The 20110-nt window shown below is 32.0% G+C and overlaps 1 protein-coding gene across 4 annotated transcripts in view; it reads left to right on the forward strand.

Moving 5' to 3' along the window:
• LOC123527848 (hypoxia-inducible factor 1-alpha-like) overlaps positions 1–20110 on the forward strand; it is a 132272-nt gene that overhangs the window by 96952 nt on the left and 15210 nt on the right. For all 4 annotated transcript variants that reach the window (XM_045307548.2, XM_045307555.2, XM_045307560.2 and 1 more), the window contains exon 9: positions 16129–16230. In XM_045307548.2, the coding sequence (XP_045163483.2) occupies positions 16129–16230 (102 nt within the window). The remainder of the gene's footprint in view (positions 1–16128; positions 16231–20110) is intronic.

Below are 20110 nucleotides of genomic sequence, written 5' to 3' on the forward strand. Positions count from 1 at the left end.
GCCTTAACGTACTAAAACGTATTAGCGTCTGATGGCCCTTTCACGCTTCCGTAGAAACAACATTTATTACACGAAACTTACTTTGAAAATATTTCTGAAATGTCTAGGATCTGCAGCTCTCAAATACGGTTACATCTTACATCTGAGGCATATACTGACACTCTCAGACAACATCAAAAATGACATTTTGAGCGATTTGATGAAGTTCCAAAATTATCGATGTACCCTTGGTCCGTTACGGACCCCTGTGGGATTTCTGTTTATCCAGAGCTCAAATATTTTTTCATAGATTAAAAGCTGACATGCTGTACTAAAGCCCAGGTAATTTCAATTCGTAATAAACTGCTGAAAATTGGCTCCCCAATAGCAAAAAAAAAAAAAAAGAAGTCCACGCGCATACATTTAGACGGGGTGACCCCTGCGCGTGACCCCTGACTATCTACGAATCAAAATGCGGCTTTCGTTTTCAAGTTTAGCATTTCTACTTTCATTTTATTTACTTCCGGAAATAGCTGAAGGTCGAGTGACGTCATTTTCTGTGTTGTCAAAAACATACATGTGCCTGGCGAGATTGCATAAATATGTGCTGGCCGTCCTAAGGATATGAAATAATTTCTATGGAATCTGTCTTGGTTTGAGCAACTAGAATAGACAAATGGAAGATAATTATATTTTTGAGTTGGCTAAAGCTGAAAGTGCTTGTTGATAGAAAGCTTGCATTAACTGGACCGAACAACACAGTACAGTGATGTAGTTCCATTGGAATGTTTATCAAAGAGTTCATTTCTATGATTCTTCATGCAAATATGTTCAGTGTTGTTATATTTTCTGGTCCTTTGGGATCATTCAACATATGTGTAATAGAGTTCCACTTAAGCCGGTGCTGTGGGGGGGGGGTAGCGTGAGAGGTGTTGCACAGTTCATTACCTCTCATGAACAGATTCAGCTATTATTCTTCTCGGTAGCATTCTTTGCTTTCAAAGGATCTTTTTACAGACTTTATTTAAAAAAAATTATTTTGTTATAAAGCCCTGTTATGGTTTGGTGACCAGGTCAGAAAAAAAGTCAGGTTTAAAAAATACTTCCATTTGATATCTGACATTTGTTACATGCCCTGTAAATGAAAATGACAATTTGTAAAGGTTTTGAACAAGTCCATTGACATGACCTAAAAAAAAACTTTATGAGAGAACAGTTAGGTGCACTTGCACTGTCATTAAAATGATGTTGGTCTTTGTTGAAAGTTTGTTGACACAACGGAAATTGTTTTACAGGGTTAAGATATAGGAGAAAAAGAAAACCAGATAAAGCTATTGATGCTTAATTTTATGTGTGTTCCATTTTAAACAGCTAAAATATTGCTAATAATTTTGTATAGACAGTTGACTTACTTCCTGATAAACATAAATAAACTGAAAAACTTGGGAAAGAGAACAATAACATGAATTAAATTAGAATTAATTTCCCCAACATATAGCTACAAATACAGTCATATCTGTAAGTAAAGACCAATTCTTATATGGTTCCTTTCTGTTATGAAGACCATTCAATTTTACTCTGCTTACAGTGCTATGGGGTAGGAAGGGTATTGCAAATTCTCTTTACAATGGCGGTATGTTAAGTGGTGGGAGATATACATTTTTCATGAAAATAAATAAGTTCTAGTTGGAATTCAATTTCATGGATTCAATCAGGCATGAAATTTATGAAAATTAGTCCTCATGAATAGTATTGATTTCACAGTAGATAGCATGTAAACTTATTATGTCTCTCCCCCACTGGGGGAGACATATTGTTTTTGCCCTGTCCGTCTGTCTGTCACACTTTATTTCCAATCAATAACTGGAGAACCATTTGACCTAGAACCTTCAAACTTCATAGGGTAATAGGGCTTATGAAGTAGACAACCCCTAATGTTTTTGGGGTCACACCATCAAAGGTCAAGGTCACAGGGGCCTGAACATGGAAAATCATTTTTGATCAATAACTTTAGAACCACTTGACCAATAATGTTGAAACTTCATAAAACAGTTGGATATGCAGTGTAGATGACTCCTGTTGATTTTGGGGAGTGTTAAAAGGTCAAAAATAAGTTTGTTGACAGATCCGTGTTTTATCAATCTTTATAAGTGGATATGAAGGAGGAGATAATGATCTTTTGACAGTCATAGTAAATATTTATATGTAACAAGTTTTCTTCCGGTCAGTAGATATTATCTATATGCAAAGTTGTCAAATTTAGATATGTTTGCAAATTATTTGCCACAAAATTACAAAAAATCTCTGACTCTGAAACAAATCTAATAAAGAAACAATTCAAGCTATAATTTCATTAATTTCAATGCTACAGATTAAACCTATTTTCAGTCCATTGCAGCATGGAAAACAAATGAGATATAGAATTGGATTTTTTTGTGTGAATTTAAATGTATTTATGAACTTTGTTGGCAATGTTAATATTTATGATTAAATTAAATAAATAGATAGAAAAATGTTGATCTTGACCTTCAGAAATATCCACATGCTATGAACTTAGTGTGAGGTCATCAGTTTCACATATGTTGCAGTTGTCAGCCAAATGGGGTTAAACCATAACTTCTGATTTGACCATTAGAAAAAGAATATTGCTCACTTAGTTATAGTAGCCAGACCTAGTAAATTATTGTAGTTAATATTATGCATGTAGCATTTTAAACCCATTTTCTTTCTTGATTCTTGATAATACCATAATAACATGAGCGCTGGGAACCAGTGAACATTTTCATGAGGGTTATTCAGAGTAAATTAATAACTTGATCTTTGACTAATCTTGATTAAATTCAGGTACAGAACTATCAACTTCCATTGATCCCAACATTTTAAAGGCACTGACCTCCAGATTTTGGCTAAAAATGATCTTTCTTTAAAAAATGAAATTTGGTCATATTATGAACATTAGAATAATATTATGAGCTATCTGAAAAATACCAGATCAAGAAAAAAAAAGATGTCCAAATCAGGAATCTAACCTGGGTCGACATGGCAATAAAAACTTTCCCATGGTCTTGACCATTGATTATTCACCACAGAGGAATGCATATTGAACAAGCACTTCACAATTTTCAATGTAAAAACTAGTAAAAACAATTAATTCTCGTGTTTCAATAACATATAGCCGGTCAGTAAGTAAGATTCATAGCATTCTTTGGAAATAAAGCATTAATTTCCTGATACCTATTTTTTTTCCTTTTTAGCTCCACTATTTGGAGAATAGGGGGGCTATACTACTCACCCCGGCGTCGGCTTCGGCGTTGGTGTCGGCATCGGCGTGACCCTTCTTGGTTAAAGTTTTTCGGCAACCTTCATTTTTCTGTCATATCTTTGTTACTGTTGCTTATATTTTACTGTAACTTCAAATAAACATTGTCCAGTATACTATACAAACAATGTATGTATAGGGGCTGAGCCTATTATACTCAAGGTCAAAGTCACTAAGCTGTTATACTTGGGTTATTTTTAAGGTTAAAGTTTTTCGGCAACCTTTGTTTTTCTGTCATCTCTTTGTTACTATAGCTTTTATCTTACTGTAACTTTACATAAACATTATCCAGCATATAAACAAGGTTTGTATAAGGACTGGGCCCATTATACCCAAGGTCAAGGTCACCAAGGTCTTACAGTTAGGTTATTTTTAAGGTTAAAGTTTTTCGGCAACCTTTGTTTTTCTGTCATATCTTTGTTACTTTTGCTTATATCATACTGTAAGTTCACATAAACATTGTCCAGCATACAAACAAAGTATGTGTAGGGGTTGAGTCCATTATACCCAAGGTCAAGGTAACCAAGGAGTTATACTTTGAATTATTTTCATGTTAAATTTTTTGGAAAGCTTCATTTATAGACATATCTTTGGTACTTTAAAAGGTAATGACTTGAAATTAAAAGTATTTGTTTATAATCATCTGCATGTGTGGCTACATACCCTATAACTCTAATTGTGTTTTTGACAGAATTATGCTCCTTTTGACTTAAACTTTTTTGCAATCTTCGCTTTCTGGATACTACGTTAATGCAATATAAGATAAAGACTTGAAACTTAAAATTTATCTTTATCATCATCATCTGCATGTGTGGACAGTTAACCTAACCAGTGTTCCTGGATTCTGTACCAGTACAAACCTGTTCTCCGCAAGTATCTGCCAACTTCCCCACATGGATCAGAGGTGGAGGACTAATGATTCCAGACACAATGTCGTTTATCATATAGTCACGGAGAACATACGCCAAGCCCGAGGATGGAACTCACGACCCCGTGATCCGTAGACCGACGCTCTATCTACCGAGCTAAGCGGGCGGGTCCATCACCACTAGTAGTAATAATGACAAAATTGTATTGGTGGCATTCCTACAGTTATTATTTGATGAAACTGCTTTTATATACAGTTAATGTAGTTTTGTGCTTCAAGGTTGATTAAGGTAGATTGTTCCTGTATTTTGACACTAAGTTTATATTTAGCCAATTGTAATTACTGCCCCAGAATAGGGACATATTTTAAAGCTGTTTACTTAAGTTGACCTGCTTATTGGATGGATTTATTTATGTTGAGATCTAGTACAGTGTCCATTAAGGAAATAAGGAAATGGCATGATTGATTAGCTTTATATTATTTAGATCCAATCTACTACCAATTTCATCTAGTCAGAACGGTGCAGTGGTTTCTCAGTTACATGTCACATAGTTGACTGTGGTTCAACCTGCTCTAGACAACGATATTTTTTCATTGATAACAATTTTTTTTGGTGTACTTAAAGTCATTTTTATGCCCCCAAAGGGAGGCATATTAGTTTTCAACTGTCTGTCCGTTCGTTAGTTTGTTCGTTCGTTCATTCATCACAACGTTAACTTTTTGCATGAAGGCACTTTACTCGCAAACCACTGCACCCAGGACCTTCAAACTTCACATGCTGATAGTACTTATTGAGTACACCACCCCTACTGACTTTTGGGGTCAAAGGTCAAGGTCACCAGGTCAAAGGTCAAGGTGCTGCGGGGGCATTTGTCACCATTAGTGACAGCTCTTGTTTGAATTAATGTTATTTTGTAATTTTGTGTTTTTTTCTCAGTATTATTGTCCAAATTACAGCCAGTGGTATCTGTAATTTCTGTCTGCGGATTACTGCAAAAACAAAATTTGTCTAGCCAAGCATTAGATACAATTATAACTTCTTTTATTTGTACATGTATATAGGCATAGGAAATACAGATCAATATAATTGCACCTTTACTAGTCCTACCAGGTGTTCTGTATTACAAAAGTGCTTCTGTTGTGACATTTTGATACAAGCAAAACTGTATTACCCCTACTGACTTTTGGGGTCAAAGGTCAAGGTCACCAGGTCAAAGGTCAAGGTGCTGCGGGGGGCATTTGTCACCATTAGTGACAGCTCTTGTTTGAATTAATGTTATTTTGTAATTTTGTGTTTTTTTCTCAATATTATTGTCCAAATTACAGCCAGTGGTATCTGTAATTTCTGTCTGCGGATTACTGCAAGAACAAAATTTGTCTAGCCAAGCATTAGATACAATTATAACTTCTTTTATTTGTACATGTATATAGGCATAGGAAATACAGATCAATATAATTGCACCTTTACTAGTCCTACCAGGTGTTCTGTATTACAAAAGTGCTTCTATTGTGACACTTTGATACAAGCAAAACTGTATTATCTGCACTATTAATTACTTACTGGTATTTCATTTTATTATTGGCTTGTTAAAAGTTTACTTTTTACCATAAGTAAGTTGACAAAATCATAGGAACCATGTTTTGAGGGGTAAATCAAACACATGAATAAATCCTTAATGTTTTTGTTGTGCAAAAAAGTATGATATTGTGTCTTAAACAGTTTTCATTTTCCACTCAATTGATATCTCTGCTTATAAGTACTAGCCCAAGGCAAGAGTTGTCATTCTTTGTGGATCACAATTTTAAAATTAAAAATTAAAACTTCTGTTATTGATATATTAACAAAACGATCATAAGCTTCACATTTGTGAAATCATTTTTGGTTATTTAAAGGACTTGGAAATAAATTTCTAGACTTTATTTAATGTATAACTGTCATTGAAAATTTTAGGGTCTATCTCTAATGTATACAACTTACTCATGGTGCAAAATATTTAAGATATTGCAGTATACAACAGACGTACTTCCATATTATTACATTATATGTGTATTTCTCATAAGAATATATGATTTCACATAAGTCTTATGTTAAAGATGAAAATAAATTTAAAAGGATACAGCCACTTTGTCAGATATGGAACCAACATGCACAAAAACCTGTACTCTCACTGTTACTATTAAGATAATATGTGTTTTCTTCTTAATGATATCGAGCAATATAGTAGAGTGAATAATATCCGCATCAATGGAATCTCGGAGGATGAAAAAGAATCAGATGAAAAAACAATAGGGAAAGTAGTTGAAAGCTTAAATAAGCACATAAAAGATTTGAAAATATCAGCAGCCGATATCGATATAGCACACAGATTGGGCAAAAAAAAGGGACCTAAGAAACGTCAAATTATTGTGAGGTTCGTGAGAAGATCAACCAAAAACAAAATTATGAATAATTTAAAAATGTTTAAAGGCAGTAAAATGTTTATTTCGGAAGATCTCACTCAATTAAACCACCATGTATACAGCTGTGTTAAACAAAAAATGCAAGATGAAGTTAAATCAGTATGGACGCGCGGAGGCAAAATATTCTATCAAAATAAGACGGGTAACATTCACAGGGTTAAATTCAAAGAGTACAAGCATTGGATGGATCTGCCATGGCCTGAGGAGGTACAGATGAACTCTGGAGACAACAACCAATAGAACTTGGGTTATAATGCAAATGAATTATAAAAAAAAACACTCAGTATTAATACTTACAGTGTAAACCTAATGTACATCATGAATATGTTATGTGTTGTGAGAAAACTTTTTATATAGCTATATGTTATTAATAAATGACAGACATCACACACAAAAACGTTGAATATTGTAACTATTTTATAGATTTCAACATGAAAATACAGTTAATACGGTATTGTAGATAAAATTTTCCTGCTTGCCAAGTTAAAAGCACAATGAGTGCTCAGAATCAACATACAGATAAACTCAGAGAGTTACCTGTCCGAATAAAATATATTTTTGAACGATATGTGCAAATAACATTAATTATTACTTAATTAAAAACTCTGTTAAGTTCAGCAGAAACTGAAACTTTTCAATATTTTCCATATTGATATGCGAACTTTCTTAAAGGGTTTGTGACATCATATGTGATGTCCCGATAAAACATATCTTTAGACGAGGTATGAAGATAACATTCATTATTAGTTTCTAAATTAAAACGTTGCTAAGTTCAATGGAACCTGAAACTATTCAATATTTCCCATATTAATATGCAAATTTTCATAAAGGTACGTGACGTCATTTGTGATGTCAATGACGTGTATGCCACGTCCAATGTTCTTTATCACTCTACTAGGAAAATTTTCAACTACAGATGTGCTTAAAGAGATTTTTCAGTATTTTCCATAGTGATAGAGGCAAATTTTCATAACAGGATGCGACGTCAGTCTTTGATGTCAGTGATCATTTGTGATGTCAATGACGTGTATGCCACGCCCAATGTTCTTTATCACTCTACTAGGATAATTTTCAACTACAGTCGTGCTTAAAGAGATTTTTCAGTATTTTCCATAGTGATAGAGGCAATTTTTCATAACAGTATGTGACGTCAGTCTTTGATGTCAGTGACATTGTTTGCCAAGTCCAAAATTCTTTATCACTTTAACAATAAAATGTACAAATACAGTCATGCATATTGAGGTTTTTCAATATGTTCTATATTGATACACGAATTTTCACAACGGTAAGCGACGTCATTTGCGGTGTTAGTGTCATGTTTACCACGACCAAAGTTCTTTACCACTTTAACGGTAAAAATATCAATTCTAGTTATGTTTATTGAAACTGTAAATATTTCCAAAATTGATACGCAAATTATCATAACAGTACGTGACGTCTTTTGTGATGTCTGAATAAATACATTTTTGAATAATGTGTGTAGATAGCAATCTTTTTTTATGATATTAATTAAAAACCTTGTTAAGCTGAACTTAAACTGAATTTTTCAGTATTTTCCATATTGATATGCAATGGTTTAAGACAGGTATGTGACGTCATTTGTGATATCAGTGTTATGCTAGTCAAGTCAAAAGATAGCAATCTTTTTTTATGATACTAATTAAAAACCTTGTTAAGCTGAACTTAAACTGAATTTTTCAGTATTTTCCATATTGATATGCAATGTTTTAAGACAGGTATGTGACGTCATTTGTGATATCAGTGTTATGCTAGTCAAGTCAAAAAGTTCTTATTGACATATTTTATATTACTTTAAAATATAAATATCATGACCATACTTTCTTAAGTTAAAAAATAGGTGATTAAATTTTTGTAATACCCTCATAGAAAGTATTATTATAATGGTAAAATTAGCGATGTCAAAAAATACATTTTTGGCCTGAACAATCGAGCTTTTTAATATATATGATTAAATTTTTGTAATACCCTCATAGAAAGTATTATTATAATGGTAAAATTAGCGATGTCAAAAAATACATTTTTGGCCTGAACAATCGAGCTTTTTAATATATTGTGATAAAATCATGTATATATTACACAATTTAAAAAATGCCTGTCATATAATACTGTCATATGTAAGTTTTATAATAGAGCTTAAAAAGGCTTTTTGATACAGTACTTGTAATATCGCGTACATTTGTATGTATTTAAGTGCTGTACTGTGTTATACACAAATGTTGAGGTAAAATCATGTATATATAATATCATACAATTTAAAAATGCCTGCCATATAGTACTGTCATAAGTAAGTGTTATAATAGAACTTAAAAAAAGTTTTTTTTATATAGTACTAGTAATATCACGTACATTTGTATGTAATTCAGTGCTGTAACATTATGCACAAGTTTTCAGGTAAATTCATATATAATATTATACAATTTAAAAAAAAAATGCCTGTCACATAGTAAATGTCATAATATTATGTAAGTTTTTAATAGAGCTTAAAAAGGTTTTTTTTAAATAGTACTTGTAATATCGAATACTTTTGTATGTGTTTCAGTACTGTGACATTATACACAAATTTTCATGGTAAAATCATGTATATATAATAGTATTAATTTAAAAAATGCCTGTCATATATGATATAGTACTGTCATATGCAAGTTTTTTAATAGAACTTAAAAAGGTGTTTTTGATATAGTACTTGTGATATCATGTGCATTTGTGGGTATTTCAGTGTTGTAACATTATGCACAAATTTTCAGCTCAACTTGTTGAAGAAAAAGCAGAGCTATTTGCACTCATTGTGGCATTGCCATTGTTAAAGTTTAGGATACAGTCAAATACATTTTTATCACTGCTGCTATCAAAGCTATTGACTGGAAATTAAGAATGGTTATCTGCAACCAAGTATACATCATAATAACTCTAATTGGATCTCTTACAGAGTTATACCCTTTTTAATTGAGAATCTTTTGGAGTATGACAGAGATATGTCCCTTAAATCTCGGGAAGTTTTAATTTAAGCCTTTAACAAAGTCAAATATCTCTGTTACTATCGTAATTTGTTACTTGAAACTCAATATAGTGTTAAGCAACTATAGTCAAGGTCAAATAATTGAAACATATTTTGTTTTAATTTTAATTTTACATGCCTGATATGTTACCTAAATCTTTTTCAGTCATAAAAACGGATGTATTATAAAATTAGTAATATATATTACTTGAAAAAAAGTTGTTTCTTAAGTATGCATGTAGTAATATTATGTAAACCGTTTTCAAATCTTAAAAACGAAATCCTATCAAAACCTTTAGTTAAAACATATATACTTGTTCTCGTTATAAAATGAAAAATATCTTCGAATATGATATAATAAATTTTCTCTCTAAAAAAAATTATGTAATTTATAGGATATGTTACAGAAACAAAAGAAACAATTTATTATATTCTTAAATGGTTTAAATGCTCAACTCACTTAGATAGTAGATATGGCATTGGCTCAACAGTGAACCTAATTTAAACCATGAAAAAACATTGTGGATGTATGATCGTTTCCAAACGTCTAATTATCAAAAAAAAAAAACCTACTAAGTTTCGAGACGGTTAGGATTTGCTCAATCAATGTAGAGGATTAGGAAATTTTAGGAAAAGGCAACAAGTGTTTCAATATTTAGAATCTAAAAAATATTCTATCTGCTTATTACAAGAAACACATTCATCTACACTTATAGCTGAAAAATGGAAAAGGGAATGGAAGGGAAAATCTTTTTTTAGTGGGGACAAAAGCAATAGTGAAGGGGTAGCAATCCTTTTTAATCGTAACTTTACAGGAGATATTTTAACATATCATGAATTACTTGAAGGGCGATTGATTATTGTTAGCATGATTATAAACGAAAAACAAAATTAATATTATGAATGTATATGGGCCGAATGAGGATAAAGCTGATATTTTTACGATTATTGAGAAAGAAATTAGTCAAAACTTAGAGGAAGATTTTATAATTGGTGGTGATTTTAACACCATATTGAATACAAATACTGACAAAAGAAATGGAAAGATTGATAGCCATAAAAAACTGCAGACAGAAAATAAATGATATCATTAACATCGGAAACTTAATAGATATTTGGAGATTATGTAATCCATCAAAATTACAATATACATGGCATTCAAATACAATTCCAATCATCTCCAGTAGACTTGACTATTTTTTATTATCTGAGTGTTTAACGCACTATGTCAAAAATTGCACTATACAACCAGGCTACCAAACAGACCATTCATTGGTTGAACTAGAATTGGATTTTATTAACACAAAAAAAGGCCTGGTTATTTTAAATTAAACAACAGCATTTTACTTGAAAAAGAATATCAATCAATAATAAGAAATGCCATTCGAGAAACCGTAAACAATTAATAAGGATGCAAACCCAAACATTCTATGGGAAGTCATTAAAGGCACTATAAGAAATCAAACAATAAAATATTCCACCCATAGAAAACGAGAAGAAAATAAAATTGAAAAAGAAATAAACAAAAATATAGAAGTATTGGAAGAAAAGATTTTAAGCGAAAATAATAATAGCATTAATATAAAAACTTTAAAGGAAGAACTTGACAAAAAACAGCAGGAATTAAATCAATCATTGATAACAGAATTAATGGAATGTTGATCAGAGCAAAAGCAATAAGTATTGAAGGAAATGAAAAAAATACAAAATATTTTGCAGCCTTAGAAAAAAGAAACGCAGAAAAAAAAAACAATATACAAATTGAAAATCAACGATAAAGAAATAACTTCTCAAAATGAAATTTTAAAGGCAGAAGCAGAATTCTATAAACAGCTATATAACAAAAAGAATCCAAAACTTGTGATTATGATTTCTTTAGACCCAATTCGCGAACTTTAAATGAAAACGAAAAACAAAAATGTGAAGGGATATTAAACGAAAATGAATGTTTCGAAGCTCTTAAGGAGATGAAGAATCAAAAAAGTCCAGGTTCAGATGGCATGTCTGTTGAATTTTATAAGATATTTTGGACAGAGATTAAAACGTACTTTATTCAATCTATTAACTACTCTTACAACACCGGACATCTGACTAGTTTGCAGAAACAAGGTATTATTTCGCTTATGCCGAAACCAAATAAAGACACACAAATTTTGAGTAACTGGCGCCCTATAAGTCTATTAAATGTAGATTACAAAATTGCCGCCAAAACCATAGCAAAACAGGATAAAAAAGATTATCAATTCTATCATAAGCAGTGCACAGACAGGATTCATAAAAGGCAGATATATAGGGGAAAATGTTAGGTTAATATATGAAATAATAGATTTCGCACAACAAAATAAAATACCAGGACTTTTACTGTTCGCAGATTTCGAAAAAGCTTTCGATACACTAGATCATAACTTTATGATAAGGTGTTTAAAACACTTCAATTTTGGTGATTCTCTTATACAGTGGGTAAAATTATTTTATAATGATATAACCAGTATGGTAATAAATAATGGCTATCTATCAAAACCCTTTTCAATACTACGTGGAGTGAGACAAGGCTGTCCTCTTTCCTCTTCCTTATTTATTATTTGCATTGAAATCCTCTCAAATTATATCGAGACTGATGAGATCATAAAAGGCATAACAGTTAATAATGTTGAAATAAAACAATCCCTGTTTGCAGATGATGCAACCTTTATCAATAATGGTGCAAAACATTCATTTGAACAACTAATAGATGTTATATCGAACTTCGAGTGTATATCTGGATTGAAACTTAATATCAACAAAACTAACATACTAAGGATAGGATCATTAAAAGATACAAACCTCCAGTACTGTAAAGATAAAATGTTTAATTGGACATCCGAGTCAGCTCAAACATTAGGAATGATATTTACAAATGATAAAAAAGACAGCATAACGTTAAACCTGATACCCAAGATTCAAAATTTTACTAACTGTTTAAAACAATGGGAACATAGAAAACTAACACTACTTGGAAAAGTAACTGTTATAAAATCATTAGCTTTACCAAAACTAATTTACCCTCTTACAGTGTTACCAAACCCATCAAATGAAGTAATGAAAGAGATTAAAACACAATTGTTTAAATTCTTGTGGGATAATAAACCAGATAAAATTAATAGGGAGATTATTATACTGGACTACAAAATGGGTGGTATAAAAATGATAAATCTAGATTACTTCATAAATGCTATAAAAGCTTGTTGGATCAGAAGGATAATAGATAAAAGTAACCAAGGACAATGGAAGATCTTTTATAGTACATTATTATCTAATGTTGGAGGAGAACTTTTATTTGAATGTAATTATTCTCAGAAAGAAATTGAAACTATATGTAAATCCAACATTTTTATGAAAGATTTATTGACAGCTTGGGTAAATATTAATACACAGGACAACAATAAGAGCATAAGTAAACAGGTAATATGGAATAACACAAGCATAAAACTTGAAAATAAAACATTTTTCTATAAAGACTGGTACGAAAAGGGAATAAAGCATTTGGAACATTTATTTGATTACAGAACAAAAGCTTTCTATACTTTTGACGAATTTAAATTTTTATATAATATAGAAAACAATCAATTCTTGAAGTACTACAATCTTATAGCAAGCATTCCACAAACTGTTAAACAGGTGCTTAAGCAAGAGAATATATCTTATGCACGAAATGAATTACTTATAGATAAATTAAGAAAGACAAAAGAACCAAATAAACTACTTTACGACACGCAAAGAAGAAACAGACCAAAACCAATAATTAAGTCGGAAATGAAATGGTCAGCGATTATATCAGAGAACCCCTCTTGTTGGTCAAACATATACATGCAAACACAGAAAGCAACATAGATACAAAAATACGAAGTTTTCAATACAAACATCTGATGAGAATTCTCCCAACAAACAAATCATTATTTAAATACAAATTAACAGAATCAAATTTATGTTATTTCTGCAATATGCATGTTGAAACATTAGAACATATGTTTTGGGAATGTAACTGTGTACAACAACTATGGAACAAATTACATATGTACCTTGACAAGAAAAATCTCAAAACACAATTTAGCTTAGAGGTAGTCAGTTTTGGTATCGCTGAAAGGAACGTAAAACGAAAAAATGTGATAAACTTTATAATATTTCTAATGAAATCTTACATTTTTCAAATCAAAAATAGAAAACAAACACTCAGTTTTGACAGTTTCATATCATATCTTAAAATCAGGATAAAACTTGAAAAAGAAATTGCATTATCAAATGACAAAATAAACCAACATAATATCAAATGGTCTGGTTTTGAGGTATGAATGTAGATGCTGTTGGCTATAATAATAATAAAAAAAAAAGAAAATATCTTACATATTTTATTCTTCATCTATATAATAAAATGATACTGTCTAGACAGTGTGCCTACAAATTGACTTTTACATGATTGTAGCATAAATAACCATTACAATTTTGAGACAATTATATGAGTTTGGAGACGATCTAAACATCCAATAATATCTACTCTTTTTAACTTTTTTCTCTCTTAGATGTTTTGTTCTCTAATTTTTTTCATCTAAAAATATATATATAGAAAAAGTCTTCTTGTGACATCCATTACTACAAATGTTTGTTTAATTAGATGACCATAAAATACATGTTTTGTATCTATTGTTAAAAACATTTATCCAAGTCATCATATTTTGTAAATGTATGAAGATTGAAAAATAAATTATAAAAAAAAAAACTTACTCATGGTGCAAAATATTTAAGATATTGCAGTATACAACAGACGTACTTCCATATTATTACATTATATGTGTATTTCTCATAAGAATATATGATTTCACATAAGTCTTATGTTAAAGATGAAAATAAATTTAAAAGGATACAGCCACTTTGTCAGATATGGAACCAACATGCACAAAAACCTGTACTCTCACTGTTACTATTAAGATAATATGTGTTTTCTTCTTAAACTAAATCTTTATCCCATATAAATTTTATTGAGTCATACTGTCTAGATTGCAGACATTTCCATTATCGAAAATACAAACCCTGACCTTGAAACTGAACTATAGCAAAATATTTTATGAAAGAAGTCAACATTTATAAACAGGTAAAATAATATTAGAATGCCAATTATGAGAAATATGAGACCAATAATGTGCACATTATTGTGCATTTGCTGTGTTGGAAGTAAACACTACTATAGGTTGTTTACTGCAGTTTTGTGCATTGTTATGCATAAGAGGACATTTTTCAGTTTATAAGAGGACATTTTTTAGTTATGATATAAGTTGTTGATTTAAACAGGGTATTTTTTTTACTAATTGACGTTAATGATTAATTGATGACGTATATATAACTATTATCCATTTATAATTATGTTGTTGTTGATGAACTTATTTTAATATTTAGCACATTTTGATTTTGTATTTGTTTTTATCATGCAAATGATACTTATTATAACAATGATGACCAATTCAATTCAATTCAATGATTTATTTGGCAAAATCCTATACATTGTCCATCACCAGAACACAATCTGTATTGAACATTTACAAAAAATCTGATAAAAGCATGAATATAAATGAGCCGTGCCATGGGAAAACCAACATAGTGGCTTTGCAACCAGCATGGATCCAGACCAGCCTGTGCATGTGCAGGATCCATGCTGTTCGCTAATGGTTTCTCTAATTGCAGTAGGCTTTTAAAGGGAACAGCATGGATCCTGACCAGACTGCGCGGATGCGCAGGCTGGTCTGGATCCATGCTGGTCGCAAGCCCACTATTTTGGTTTTCTCATGGCACGGCTCAATTATACACATAGGTCCAATGATGTTATTACATGTTGATGATGATGATCACAGCAATTAATTGTACTTACCACATTTGACATTGTGGATGTGCAATAAAGCCATCACATAAATTTGGTATTATGCTAGTGTAATAGAGGTTTAACGTTGATATCGTTTTTAAGAATAGGAGACAGGGATCGAATTGACTTGATCTATAATAGGTAAAGAAAGACAAAATAAGAAAAGCTTACATGTGATAAAAAGACTATTATATTAATTTTGTGTCTTTGCACATTGAATTTTTAAACTTGTTAAGTAAAATTGATAAAATGCTCAGAAGAGCCACCCATTTAATTTTTTTTTTCAACTTGTTTAATAAATTCAATATGAAAAAAAATGTAATATTCTTAATTTATACAAATATCATTTATGACCAAAAATCTGGGAGCATATAGATACCTGTCTTTAAGTCTGCTATCATTTGCTGTAAGATGTTCTAACTTAGTAAAAAACGTTAATTCTGTTAAATGATTACTCATCCTTGCTTTGTTTACATACACCAAAGGCAACAGGAACTGATTAAAATTGATTACTGCACCATTTAGGTTTAGATTTGAGCACATAGTTATTTCTTGTAAATTTTACATGTATTATGTTTGTTTTTTTATTTTATGTTTAGCTTTAGACCACTCTGATGAGCTGAATCTGTCACACCTTGCACCACAAGATGGCGATGTCTGTATACCACTTAGTGTGCCCATATATGACGATGTAAAGAAAGGTAAGGCCAAAAAAAATTAATGTTTAGTTTCTCAGGTCCCAACGCATGCGATTTTGACCCGCCACATCTAAATTTTTTATGAAAGAAAAATTGACGAAATTCGCGAAAAGAGAAAATTCAACAACAAAAAAAATGAGGACGAAAGAACGAAAATAAGTGAGTACGAGTAAGGTAGCAGAGTACACTTGGATTCAAACATTTTGGGCACGGCCAGGCTTACATGAAGCGAGTCGTAATATTGCACTTCCCTAATGTGCAGAATCAGGGTGGCCATTTTTAGCACACCTGTCACATAGTGACAAGGTGAGCTTTTGTGATCATCCTTTGTCCGTCGTCCGTCCGTGCGTCCGTCCGTGCATCCGTCCGTCAACAATTTCTTGTCTGCACGATAGTGGTTTCATTTAAGATTTTATTTTAACCAAACTTGCACACAACTTGTATCACCATAAGATCTCGGTTCCTTTCTTGAACTGGCCAGATCCCATTATGGGTTCCAGAGTTATGGCCCCTGAAAGGGCCAAAATCAGCTATTTTGACCTTGTCTGCACAATAGCAGCTTTATTTATGATTTGATTTTTACCAAACTGGCACACTACTTGTATCACCATAAGTTCTTGGTTCCTTTCTTGAACTGGCCAGATTCCATTATGGGTTCCAGAGTTATGGCCCCAGAAAGGGCCAGAATTAGCTATTTTGACCTTTTCTGCACAATAGCAGCTTCATTTATGATTTAAATTTAATCAAACTTGCACAAAACTTGTGTTGCCAAAAGATCTCAGTTCCTTTATTGAACCGGCCAGATCCCCTAATGGGTTCCAGAGTTATGGCCCCTGAAAGGACAAAATTAGCTATTTTGACCTTGTCTGCACAATAGCAACTTCATTTATGATTTGATTTTAACCAAACTTGCACACAACTTGTATCACCACAAGATCTTGGTTCCTTTCTTGAATTGGCCAGATTCCTTCATGGGTTCCAGAGTTATGGCCCCTTAAAGGTCCAAAATTAGCTATTTTGGCTTTTGCAGCCTTTATGGTTTTATTTGATACAGACTTCCAAAATATCTTCAACAACAATAAATCCTGGATTCAATGACAAATCAGATCCAGTCGTAGTTTCCAGAGTTATTTTATATCTGATTACCTCCCCTGATTGTAGTCAAAATGGATTTATATCAGTAAGTACTTATAGGACTTATTTGAAATTTCATTATTGTCATTAGTTGGACTGAGCCAATCAGGGTAGATAACCATGGACTGATTTTATGTCAAATTACCTCCCTTTATTTCAAATTAAAATGGGTATATTTCCGTAACTAATGAAGATACTGATCTGAAATTTCATTTATGTCAACAGATTTATTTGGCAGATCCCTCTTTTGTTCACTTACAATAATTTTCTTTTTGATTACTTCCCTTTTACGTTACTATAGATAGCTTATTTTTAGTAACTTTTTATACCCCCACCAAACATGTTTGAGGGGGGTATATAGGAGTCAGTTTTGTCGCGTCCCATCGCGTCCCGTCCCGTCGCGTCCCGAAATTTATTATCTCAGTTATTACCAAATGGATTTGATTCAAACTTAAAATACATGTTCCACCTTATCACCCACATCATGTGACACAAGGTGCATAACTCTTGACACCAAGTTTTCATGAATTATGTCCCCTTTTACTTAGAATTTAAGGTTATTTTTGTTGTATTTTCACTATATCTCAATTATTACTAAATGGATTTGATTCAAACTTAAAATAGATGTTCCACTTCATCACCCACATCATGTGACATAAGGTGCATAACTCTGACACCATTTTTTAGCTCACCTGAGCAATGCTCAGGTGAGTTTTTCTGATCACTCGATGTCTGTCGTCCGTCGTCTGTCATCTGTCGTCTGTCGTCTGTCAACATTTAGCTTGTGTATGCGATAGAGGCTGTATTTTTCAATTAATCTTCATGAATATTGGTCAGAATGATAACCTTGATGAAATCTAGGCCGAGTTCGATAATCGGTCATCTCGGGTCAAAAACTAGGTCACTAGGTCAAATCAAAGAAAAACCTTGTGTATGCGATAGAGGCTGTATTTTTCAATTAATCTTCATGAATATTGGTCAGAATGAAAGCCTTGATGAAATCTAGGCCGAGTTCGAAAATGGGGCATCTCGGGTCAAAAACTAGGTCACTAGGTCAAATCAAAGAAAAACCTTGAGTATGCGATAGAGGCTGTATTTTTCAATTGATCTTCATGAATTTTGGTCAGAATGATTACCTTGATGAAATCTAGGTCAATTTTGAAAACGGGTCATCTGGGGTCAAAAACTAGGTCACTAGGTCAAATCAAGGAAAAAGCTTGTGTATGCAATAGAGGCTGTATTTTTCAATTGATCTTCATGAATTTTGGTCAGAATGATTACCTTGATGAAATTTAGACCAAGTTCAAAAATGGGTCATCTGGGGTCAAAAACTAGGTCACTAGGTCAAATCAAAGAAAAACCTTGTGTATGCAATAGATGCTGTATTTTTCAACTGATCTTCATGAAATTTAGCCAGAATGATTATCTTGATAAAATCTAGGCTGAGTTTGAAAATGGGTCACTAGGGGTCAAAAACTAGGTCACTAGGTCAAATCAAAGAAAAACATTGTGTATGCAATAGAGGATGTATTTTTCAATTGATCTTCATGAAATTTGGTCAGAATGATTGCCTTGATGAAATCTAGGTTGAATTTGAATATGGGTTATCTGAGGTCAAAAACTAGGTCACTAGGTCAAATTATAGAAAAATCTTGTGTATGCGATAGAGACTGTTTTTTTCAATTGATTTTTATGAAATGTGGTCAGGATGGTTGCCTTAATGAAATCTAGGTTGAATTTGAATATGGGTCATCTGAGGTCAAAAACTAGGTCACTTGGTCAAATCAAAGAAAAAAATTGTGTATGTGATAGAGGCTGTATTTTTCAATTGGTCTTCATGAATTTTGGTCAGAATGATTGCCTTGATAAAATCTAGGTCGAGTTTGAACATGGGTCATCTAGGGTCAAAAACTAGGTCATATCTAAGAAAATGCTTGTTTTATCGCAAGAGACCAATTTTTTGGTCCAATCTTAATGAAAATTGGTCAGAATATTTGTTTCCATGAAATCACTAGGTCAAACATGTTTTACACTGTTATGGTGTGTTTCTTAGTTGAGCGACCTAGGGCCATCTTGGCCCTCTTGTTTATGAATTATGCCCCTTTTTACTTAGAATTTAAGGTTGATTTTGATGTATTTTCTTTTTATCTCAGTTACTACTGAATGGATTTGATTCAAACTTAAAATAGATGTTCCACCTCATCACCCACATCATGTGCCCACATCATGTGACACAAGGTGCATAACTCTGACACCAAGTTTTCATGAATTATGTCCCCTTTTACTTAGAATTTAAGGTTAATTTTGTTGTATTTTCACTATATCTCAATATTACTAAATGGATTTGATTCAAACTTAAAATAGTTGTTCCACCTCATCACCCAGATGATGTGACATAAGGTGCTTAACTGACATAAATTTTTTATGAATTATGTCCCCTTTTACTTTAAATTTAAGGTTGATTTTGATGTATTTTCACTATATCTCAATTATTACAAAATGGATTTGATTCAAACTTAAAATAGATGTTCCACCTCATCACCCACATCATGTGACACAAGGTGCATAACTCTGACACCAATTTTTCATGAATTATGCCCCTTTTTACTTAGAATTTAAGGTTAATTTTGATGTATTTTCACTATATCTCAATTACTACTGAATGGATTTGATTCAAACTTATAATAGATGTTCCACCTCATCACCCACATCATGTGACACAAGGTGAATTGTGTCCCCTTTTACCTAG

This window comes from Mercenaria mercenaria, chromosome 1 (assembly GCF_021730395.1).
Source record: "Mercenaria mercenaria strain notata chromosome 1, MADL_Memer_1, whole genome shotgun sequence".
NCBI classification, from domain to species: Eukaryota; Metazoa; Mollusca; class Bivalvia; order Venerida; family Veneridae; genus Mercenaria; species Mercenaria mercenaria.